At 36.4% G+C, this 11,100-nt stretch overlaps 2 protein-coding genes across 5 annotated transcripts in view; both read left to right on the top strand.

The window, feature by feature from the left end:
- LOC129696693 (uncharacterized) overlaps positions 1–11,100 on the top strand; it is a 181,965-nt gene that overhangs the window by 88,763 nt on the left and 82,102 nt on the right. The gene's annotated exons all lie outside the window — the stretch shown is intronic.
- The window catches only part of LOC129696692 (protein MTSS 1-like), a 157,013-nt gene that overhangs the window by 126,729 nt on the left and 19,184 nt on the right, over positions 1–11,100 (top strand). For all 4 annotated transcript variants that reach the window (XM_055634812.1, XM_055634813.1, XM_055634815.1 and 1 more), the window contains exon 7: positions 4,866–5,023. In XM_055634812.1, the coding sequence (XP_055490787.1) occupies positions 4,866–5,023 (158 nt within the window). The remainder of the gene's footprint in view (positions 1–4,865; positions 5,024–11,100) is intronic.

Genomic DNA, 11,100 nt, shown 5'->3' with positions numbered 1-11,100 from the left:
TGCATGTTTTATTTTTGCAATAATTTGAAATAGGAAAAGGCTAAAAAATCTAGGAATAAACTATACTTAAAATTGTAGTTAGTCTCGTGTTCACTTTTTGACTTTGGCAAACATGGGTTTATAATTTTCCCCACATGAAGACATGCCCTATTTAGATGAATTTGTCACACAAGTTTTGTGTTGTTGTTTGTAAAGATATTTAGAAATAAATAATATAATACCTAAATGCCACGAATGGGCATGTCGGTAGCACGGGCTAATTAATATACCTTGTAGAAAATATAGCCAAGCATATAAATTGTGCAAAACGCCATTAAGGTTAGTTTAACTTAATATTTTTCCTTTTTTTTGTATCAAATGTTGCTGTTTCCTATCTTTCTGCTAGCTGATGTTTTTGGTAAGTTGAGCTCTGCCCTGTTGGCTGGTCATTGAACCTTTGTCGGATACATGTGTATAAATAATATTCACAGTAACTGCTAGGCTGTTTCTTCCCTTTGCCTCTTTTCCCTCCTCCTCCTATCTTGAAAAACCATGTGAATATCTGAACATTTGAGCATAGTACATGCAAATGAGCATTCTGTTGTGCCATACATAGAAAATCTGATTTATGAAATAGATTCTTGAAGCTCCAATATAATTGGAAACTAGATTAAAACAACTGTATTACAGTCATGCCTAAATAAAATTTAACTTTTGGGGTTAATACTTATGATATTGTAAATCTCTAATGCTGTTTAATATGTCAAAATATCATTAATACAAAGTGTAAAGGATTATGATGGTTAAAAGTTAGACCTGCCTTATGCATTTCATGTTCACCAAAGTTACAGAGATGCTTCAAAGTAGATTATGGTGAAACTGAAAAACATTGTATGTTTCCTGACAATTTTAATTCATGCATTCAAGTGCACAAGCTCATAAGAATTCACCTTGATGTAAATGTTAATTTAATGAATCTGAATTTACTGTTGGTATTAGGTTTTAAAATTATTCATTATATCTATACCACCATTTAACCATTTTAATATAAAGTCTTAATTCTAAATGATCATCTACACCTATTCTTTGTCCCAAATAAGGTATCAAAAGCCTAAAGCAGTGAACCTTTTTGCGTAAATTTACTATCCTGTCCCGTGTTTGAAGATTTAAATACAGGTACTTAAATGTAACTTAGACCATGTAGATAACATGCTAGCCATCACTAGCAAGGAAGAAGTTGCATTTTTTCTATTCTTACACTTTTGGATTTACAGACCCAACAGAAAAGCTTTATTTACCAGAAGCAGATGTCTGAATTTCAGGAACACAATGATTTTGTTGGCGTTTGAGTTTGTCTCGCTTTCCAGTGCCCTCTCCTGGAAAACAAAACTTCAAAAGACTTGCATTTACATTATAATGATTTACATTGCTGGCATCCCATATCTCTCCAACAGAAAAACTGAATTTTATTCAAAAACATTTCCACATTTTTGCTGGTTAAAATAAAGCTGTGGTTTAAAAAAAAAATTGGACCTACATGCTTCCTATCCTTGCCTTTGCAAAGCCACTGATACTCGAAGGTGAAAGCACTTCAGCTTTGAGGTCATGATTTCTTGCCTCGGAGAGATTGCAACTCTGCTAGACTTATCTGCTACCCACCCTTTGTTTTGATTCTCTTCAGTTTAGGAACACATCCTGAACACGAAATGAGATGTTTGTATATCAGTAATGGTCTCCTAGTCGGGATTAATATTAGATAAAATAAATATTACTTCTGAGCAAATGAAATGCAACAGAATTTTATGGATTGCCTATAAATTGTCAGTCAAAATTAAAATTGGTTAGCAAGCTATGGTGTTGTCCTAGCTGAGTTTAAATAAGGGATGTTTGGAACTTAGAGCCTAGAAGGTTATCTTGAGGACTATGTAAATCCTTTGTCACCCTCAATTTATGAGCTCGAGTCTTGAAAAATAGCTTGATCCATCAACCACAGAAATAACTTCTATTATAAAGCAACATAATATAGAAAACATATCACATTGTACATCACACCTCAAACAAAATTTGTCAGGTAAAATGAACTTGTTTAAAGGACAATTTCCAAAAAATGTAAAATCAACACCATGTGAAGCTTTCTACAATGATTTCAGTTTGGTGAAAGAAATTAGGAGTTTGTAAAGAGCCTAAATGTGGAGGCCGGAATTATTTTTAAGAATTTAAACAGTACTCGTCAAATGTTTTTTCCCCAAAGCACATTCCAATAGAATACCACATAAAATAGCAAGATTTAATTCAACTATAGAACATAGTACAATACAGGAACAACATCTTTGTCTCAGAATGTCTTTGCAGAAGATGTCAAGACCATCTCTTATCTGCCTGCACATGATCAATATCCCTTCATTCCCAGCATATTCATGTGCCTATCCAAACGTTTTTTAAATGGCACTTTCATATCGTGCCTCTGCCACCACTTAATAAAAATGTTGTGACAAATTATTATACATCTTATTTGTTGTAACCTAGATAAATCGAATGTGGGCTCATCAAACTGTCTCAGATTTAGATCATTATTTAGGATGTGATATTGCAAATCACAAGAACTTTTGTCTTGCACAGAGGTAAATGCCAATTAATTTGTACACATAAGGGATGCATTTTACATTTCCAAAAATAACCAATTAATTCAGCATATCGACTTTTATGCTGCCAGTCAAATGTTTTACCCAAGGTTATACGGAGCAATATGTAGAGGTGAATTATATATTGCCAAGTTGTTGTTATGGAAAATGAGGAAGTATATTCTGGTGAATGTGAAATGGAATTGATAATTCAACAGTAACAAATTCAATGAAATCTACAAATAATATTTCATTGTATGATCCAATAACTGTTTTCCAAATTAAAACATTTATGTTAATTTAAGAATTGCAACTTTTATACATGATCTTCCAATTTAATAATGTTCAATTTCAGAACTATTGTTTTAATTATTAAAGCTAGGATGATCCAAGCAATATTAATACAAGTATCGGAAAATTTTTATACTGAGTTATGATGAGATTATACCGAGGGGAACATTTCAGAAAGCTGGCTAGAGGGATCAAATTAACTGTGGAAAATATTCTTAAAACATCATAATCCTTTACAAATCTTACCATTTGTCCTACAATGTTTTTCCCAATGGACAGCATGCCCATGGTACCAATTTTTATTTAATTCAGGTTCAAAAGTACATTTCGGTGTAATTTTTATTTCATCCAAATCATTTTGCTTTTATGACCAAGGTTGAAAGGATCGTGGAAATGTGTGTTACTTGGATTGGATCTATGAGGCAAAGGGAGCTGAAACAACTCTATACCTGCAGTGGATGTTGTTCCTTCCTTTACCCCTACATGTCCCCTCCTAAAATTATTGTCTGTAGTAGCCTTGTTCGTTATATATTGTTCTTTCCACACTACCTTCATGTTTTGTGAATGGATTGTACCCTGGGGTATCACTGATGATGCAATTATAGGGGCACTGTAATTTATAACATTCAGCATGTCAATGATGTCTTGTCCAAGTATTTCACTGTGGTTCTACTTCAAAAATGTATTAGGTGTGCTTTTGATGTTTTGTAATGTATAAGTAGGTTGGGATTGGAGCACGTTTCAGTTTTTGTTCTAGTTTGGTTTGTGGTCAGTTTAAACGTGCTTTTAATTTTAACATAAAAAAGGCTCATGCATTGTAGCTAAAGTCATTAGAACTCCTGATTAAAAGGTTTTATAGTCATTATTATCTTTACTCATTTTTTTTTGGATAGCTGAGATTTTAATGCAAATTATTGTTTAACCTTCCTGTTAAGGTCCAAATAAGTTGCAGGTAACTCCTGCCTTACGATCTCTCATCAGAAATTTGCCCTTGCACAGTTCAGAAAACACCACTCCAAACTTTTAGATAACAAAAACATTTACTGTTACAGAATTTGTAGGGAAAACATGAAATAATATCTAATTTTATCTGCACAAATGTCAAGCATATTTAGACGTACAGATGACGCAGTTTTATTATAGAAAATGGGTATATTAACCATATTCTAGGAATACATAACTCCCCATAACGTTGGGTTGGCCTGTATTTTACCACGGCTGGTTTCAACTTCAAGCAAAATATTAACAAAATATTGTTGATTAATCTTGCTCAAAGCCAACTGGTTTCCAAATGAAACAAAATAATAACTTGATCTATATGGTTATGAAGTAGATGACATAAACAAATCAGTCATATTCAGTGTAAAACCTGAACATTAGCGTGGATTATTTGAGAATCAATACTACAACAGAGACATAGTCTTAACTTTTGTATTAGAATGTTTTTATTTTTATCTTTTTTTTGGTGGGAAGGTGAGGGTTACAATAAATACTATTTTTTTTTCTAATCTTGTTAATATTTGATTTTCCATTTTGTTAGGGTACATTTTAAAGGCAAACAAAAACCTAATTGAGCTGATTTGTGGCACAATGCAATTACTGTACTAAAATGTTTGATTTCTTAGAATAAAGATAACTAGAGTTGGATATTCAAAGTAGCATTGCAAAGGAAGACATTTTGCGTCGTCTTTGCTGGGAAATACGGTACTTCTAAAGTAGGAATCTTATCAACTCAGATTTACAGATAGAAGAGTAAAATTCAAAATGCTTACTTTTAATTTAATTACTGACACTACCTCTAACAAACGCTCATCTGCATGAGTGAGCCATGCAGATGGGGACTACCCAGATCTCATCCTTGTGCTCAGCTAATTCAGTTAAAGGCAAAGTACTGGAAATAATGAAACTAAACACTGGCAAAATAAAGGAAGATAACATTTTTGCTTGAAATTATAATTATTTCTGTATTTCTAGGAAAAGGAGACATTCAACCTCAGCTGGACAGTGCTTTGCAAGATGTAAATGATAAATATCTTCTGCTCGAAGAAACAGAGAAGCAAGCTGTTCGTAGAGCTCTCATTGAAGAACGTAGTCGCTTCTGTGCTTTTGTTTCAATGCTGCGACCCGTGGTTGTAAGTTTCCTTGTCTGTTTTAATTGGATCAGATGTTATTTTATCATTGCACTTGTAAAAGGTATGCATATTATTAGGGATGAATTTCCAAGCTTGCTACTTTGGAGGTTAAACTACTCAGAATGACCCATTTCTGGGATCCTTCATGTACTCTCTTTTCAGGCTCAGATTATTTTACCCATTGTGCAAACAACAAACTGTTGCAGGAGCCCAGTGGGTCAAGCAGCACCTCTGATGGGAATGGCTAAAGGTCCCAAGAGTGGGGAACACTCCTTGTTCCATCTGTCCCCCCCCCCCCCCCCCCCCAATCTATTTTCAAACTGTCTTCTGCAATCCTTCACCCCGAAGAAGAGTCCGACACTGAAATGTAATTTTTCCATTACCTCCGCAGTTGCTGTCTGGTCTGCTGAGTTCCTCCAGCGCTTTTTTTTTGCTCGAGATTCTAGCATCTGCAGCTTCAATCTTTAAGGGCCTGTCCCACGATGCGAGTTCACCCAAGAGTTTCGTGGTACCTCCAGTATTTTTTTTTTTGGAATTTTTGCTTGAGATTCACGAGTTTAGTTTCCCGAGTACCCGCCTGCGAGCCGCTTCGAGACATCTCCGACGTTACATACATTCTACGTACTTACCACGAGTTTGATTTTTTTTTTTAACTCGGGAGAGCTCTTGGGTGAACTTGCATCGTGGGACAGGCCCTTTAATTTCACCATTATTACTTTTGTGCAAGATTTATAGTTTAATAGAAAACGGCTGATATTATACCTTCAGTGTCTTCGGGTCATCGCAAAGCAATACAATCAAAGGAATACTTACAAACTGCCACTGATTATAATGTAAGGAAATGCACCAAATGGGGCAAAGCAAAGTCTCAAATCTGAAATAAGATGTGATGGGAAGATCTATTTTATACATGCTTAAAGTTTAAGAAGAAAATATTGCAAATTTTCTCACACACCTAAGAGGTGGTTGCGCCTCAGTTAAGTATTTTTAGAAAATATGCTTTTGCATTTATACAGCACTTCCCAATAATGCACAAAGACAGCAATGTGGAATGTGTAGAAATATGTCAGGAGGAGATGTCAAAATTATGGCTGACACCATTTTGAGGCCAAAACGTAATAATCTAATTCTAGTATTTGTGTAAGAACTTTCAAATACTTTCCACTAGTTCATGCTTTTTTAACTCGTATTTCCAATCCCAGTTGCTTTGCAAAAAATCAACTTTTTTGTAAATTTTAAGTATCCCAATTTAAAAATTGAAAAAAACTTTGTCACAAAGAAGGAAGGCTGTTTTCTATTTACCCCCAGGAATGATTTAAGCAGCAGTATCACCTGCTGCTCTAAACTTTGACCTTTCCAGCAGTTTCTCTGTTGGTTCTCTTTAAATCACCTCATCTGCTTATGTTTTTGCTCCATACACTTATCCATTGTTAAACCTCTAAAGCCTGCCGCAGGTCCCTGGAAAGAGCCAGAAATGGTTGTAGATCTTAGCCACTGAAGCGAGTTTTAAAAGGTAATGTGAAATCATCTCTGCAATGCACTGGCAGGAGCAAGACGAAATAAATAGTGCAGACCTTGCTTGTGCTGTCTTGCAAATGAAAGTGCATTTGAAAAGATTAACTCTATTAATCTTCAGCTGACTTCACAGCAGGATGAACTGCAGATGAGATCATTGGACATGAAGATATATCTTCAGTGACTACTATTTATGGAAATGATGTCAGCACAGTTAACATATGGAGGGTGTAAGAAAGAACTGCAGATGCTGGTTTAAATCGAAGGAAGAAACAAAAAGCTGGAGTAACTCAGCGAGACAGGCAGCATCTCTGGAGGGAAGGAATGGGTGACGTTTCGGGTCGAGACCCTTCAGACTGATGTCGGGAGTGGGCGGGACAAGGATAGAATGTAGTTAGAGACAGTAAGACTGGTGGGAGAACTGGGAAGGGGATAGAGACGGAAAGCAAGGGCTATTTGAAGTTAGAGAAGCCAATGTTCATACTGCTGGGGTGTAAACTACCCAAGCGAAATATGAGAAGCTGTTCCTCCAATTTGTGCTGGGCCTCACTCTGACAATGGAGGAGGCCCAGGACAGAAAGGTCAAATTGGAAATGGGAGGGGGAGTTGAAGTGCTGAGCAACCGGGAGATCGGATAAGTTAAGACGGACTGAGCGAAACGATCGTCGAGCACGCGCCTAGTCTCACTGATGTAGAGAAGTTGACACCTGGATCAGCGGAAACAGTAGATGAGGTTGGAGGCGGTGAAACATATGGAGTCATCTGGCTGGGTCTAACTACGAGGCAACAAATCAATGATATACCTGTAGCTTTAAATTTCTTGCCAGCAGATCACAATCCACATTAATAATTTAGTGATGAGCGTATATATGTCAAATTTCCAAATTTGCTGTTGATACCAAACAAAGTGAGATTATTAATAAAGAAGAGGATGTAAAGAAGAGTTGAGTGTGATTGTTACTGAGGGATTGTGTAGTATGAGTTCATCCAATTTGGTGCACAAATCAGAAAGACAAATTTGTATTTGATTGGGATATAATGATGCTCAGAGAACTAGGTTTACTTGAAAGCTGCTGTGCTCATGCCGCAAGTAATTATGAAGGCATATGAAATGTGGTTACATTATTACAAAATGTCAGTGCAGGAGTAAAGATGCCTCCTTTCAGTTAGTTAGGCCTTAGAGACCACACTTGGAGTGTTATGTACAGTAGTGGCCTATTTTTTTAAAAAGGTTACTACGTTAGTGAGTTTTCCGTATTAGGTTAAGTAGATGAGGCCTGTATGCTGAGTTCAGAAGGATGGGAGGCCATCTCAATGAAACTTCAAAAATTCTTATAGGACTCAATATGGTGAGTGTATGGGGAATATTTTCACATGCTGAAGAATCCAGAAGTGGAAATCGCAGTCCCAGAATAAGTGGCAAACCTTTCAGTACTGAGATGAGTGGTGAATCTTCAGAAATCTCTACTCTAGATAGCGGTGGAAGCTGTCATTGAGTTTATTCAAACTAGATCAATGGGTTTTTGAATGGCAAAGTAATTAAGATATAGGGATATACAGGGAAATAGAACTAAGGTGGAGCATTGGCAGTGTTGTGATGAATTGCAGAGGAGAATTGAAGGACCGGATGACCAACTCCTGCCCTTCACTTTTTTAAAATGTTGCTATTTGTATGTGAATTAGAGTCATGGAGTCAACATCAAGGTATTTTGGAAAACAATTGGATTCCACCTGTGGAAGCATTAAGGTCTTTCTGGACCTTAACTTCAATGAGTTAAATTACTTTCTATCTTGTGACCATTCGGGAGATGTGCTGTGCATCATTTCTTAGTTCAATATAAAATGAAGTCAAATATCTTTAAGTTGCCATGAAACCATATTTGTGTAAAACCTTTATATGTACACCATCTCAGGATGCTTTACAGAGGCTCCATCAAACAAAATTTTCTGCTGAGTCATGTGAAAGATAGAAGAACTAAAGAAGGACTGAGAGGTCAAGGGACTAAGAGCGTAGTGAGAGAATTCCTGAGTTGCTGGCTGAAGGCCTAGTTGGCAGTAGTGGAGCAGTTAAAATCGGGGATGCTCGAGGTTAGAAGTGGAGAAGTGTTAGTTGTTATTACTAGTGGAGGATTGAGGCCAAAATGATTTATATGCTAGTAAGATTTATCAAATCACATGGAAATTTAGTTTTTTTAATTTTAAGATACTGTTCTTAAGCATCTATTATAACACCAACTTCCAACATGAATATTTAAACGAGCTCCCGTGCATACATCTAAAATGTAACACTATCAAACAGCCCTTGGGTCGATTTCATGCTTCACATGGATTCCTTGCTATAGCCAGTGACATTGGCATAGTTAGTTCAGCTTGCCTTCACATCATTAATTTCCATTGGCTTTTAAGTGACAACTTTCCATTTGTTAAATGTTGCTAAATGTATGTGAATTAGCAGTCATGGAGTCAACATCAAGGTATTTTGGAAAACAATTGGATTCCACCTGTGGAAGCATTAAGGTCTTTCTGGACCTTAACTTCAATGAGTTAAATTACTTTCTATCTTGTGACCATTCGGGAGATGTGCTGTGCATCATTTCTTAGTTCAATATAAAATGAAGTCAAATATCTTTAAGTTGCCATGAAACCATATTTATGTAAAACCTTTATATGTACACCATCTCAGGATGCTTTACAGAGGCTCCATCAAACAACATTTTCTGCTGAGTCATGTAAAAGATAGAAGAACTAAAGAAGGACTGAGAGGTCAAGGGACTAAGATCGTAGTGAGGGAATTCCTGAGTTGCTGGCTGAAGGCCTAGTTGGCAGTAGTGGAGCAGTTAAAATCAGGGATGCTCGAGGTTAGAAGTGGAGAAGTGTTAGTTGTTATTACTAGTGGAGGATTGAGGCCAAAATGATTTATATGCTAGTAAGATTTATCAAATCACATGGAAATGTCGTTTTTTTAATTTTAAGATACTGTTCTTAAGCATCTATTATAACACCAACTTCCAACATGAATATTTAAACGAGCTCCCGTGCATACATCTAAAATGTAACTATCAAACAGCCCTTGGGTCGATTTCATGCTTCACATGGATTCCTTGCTATAGCCAGTGACATTGGCATAGTTAGTTCAGCTTGCCTTCACATCATTAATTTCCATTGGCTTTTAAGTGACAAGTTTCCATTTGTGATATAATGATGCTCAGAGAACTAGGTTTACTTGAAAGCTGCTGTGCTCATGCCGCAAGTAATTATGAAGGCATATGAAATGTGGTACATTATTACAAAATGTCAGTGCAGGAGTAAAGATGCCTCCTTTCAGTTATTTAGGCCTTAGAGACCACGCTTGGAGTGTTATGTACAGTAGTGGCCTATTTTTTTAAAAAGGTTACTACGTTAGTGAGTTTTCCGTATTAGGTTAAGTAGATGAGGCCTGTATGCTGAGTCTTAATCAGAAGGATTAGGGCCTTGGTTCAATGTACACTTCAAAAATTTTTATAGGACTCGTTATGTGAGTTTTATAGGTTAATATTTTCACATGCTGAAGAAGAAGGATGGGTGGCCATCTCAGAAACTTCCCAGAATAGGTGGCAATGGGAATATTTTCAGTACTGAGATCCAGTGGTGAATCGCAGTCCCAGAAATCTCTTCAGTTCTGAGGGATATAGAAATCTCTACTCTAGATAGGAAGCTGTCATTGAGTTTTATTCAAACGAGATCAATGGGTTTTTGAATGGCAAAGTAATTAAGATATAGGGATATACAGGGAAATAGAACTAAGGTGGAGCATTGGCAGTGTTGTGATGAATTGCAGAGGAGAATTGAAGGACCGGATGACCAACTCCTGCCCTTCACTTTTTTAAAATGTTGCTATTTTTATGTGAATTAGAGTCATGGAGTCAACATCAAGGTATTTTGGAAAACAATTGGATTCCACCTGTGGAAGCATTAAGGTCTTTCTGGACCTTAACTTCAATGAGTTAAATTACTTTCTATCTTGTGACCATTCGGGAGATGTGCTGTGCATCATTTCTTAGTTCAATATAAAATGAAGTCAAATATCTTTAAGTTGCCATTAAACCATATTTGTGTAAACCTTTATATGTACACCATCTCAGGATGCTTTACAGAGGCTCCATCAAACAAAATATTCTGCTGAGTCATGTAAAAGATAGAAGAACTAAAGAAGGACTGAGGGGTCAAGGGACTAAGAGCGTAGTGAGGAAATTCCTGAGTTGCTGGCTGAAGGCCTAGTTGGCAGTAGTGGAGCAGTTAAAATCGGGGATGCTCGAGGTTAGAAGTGGAGAAGTGTTAGTTGTTATTACTAGTGGAGGATTGAGGCCAAAATGATTTATATGCTAGTAAGATTTATCAAATCACATGGAAATTTAGTTTTTTAAATTTTAAGATACTGTTCTTAAGCATCTATTATAACACCAACTTCCAACATGAATATTTAAATGAGCTCCCGTGCATACATCTAAAATGTAACACTATCAAACAGCCCTTGGGTCGATTTCATGCTTCACATGGATTCCTTGCTATAGCCAGTGACATTG

The sequence above is a fragment of the Leucoraja erinacea genome, chromosome 4 (assembly GCF_028641065.1).
Source record: "Leucoraja erinacea ecotype New England chromosome 4, Leri_hhj_1, whole genome shotgun sequence".
NCBI lineage: Eukaryota > Metazoa > Chordata > Chondrichthyes > Rajiformes > Rajidae > Leucoraja > Leucoraja erinaceus.
This window is presented reverse-complemented; position numbering and strand designations above follow the sequence as displayed.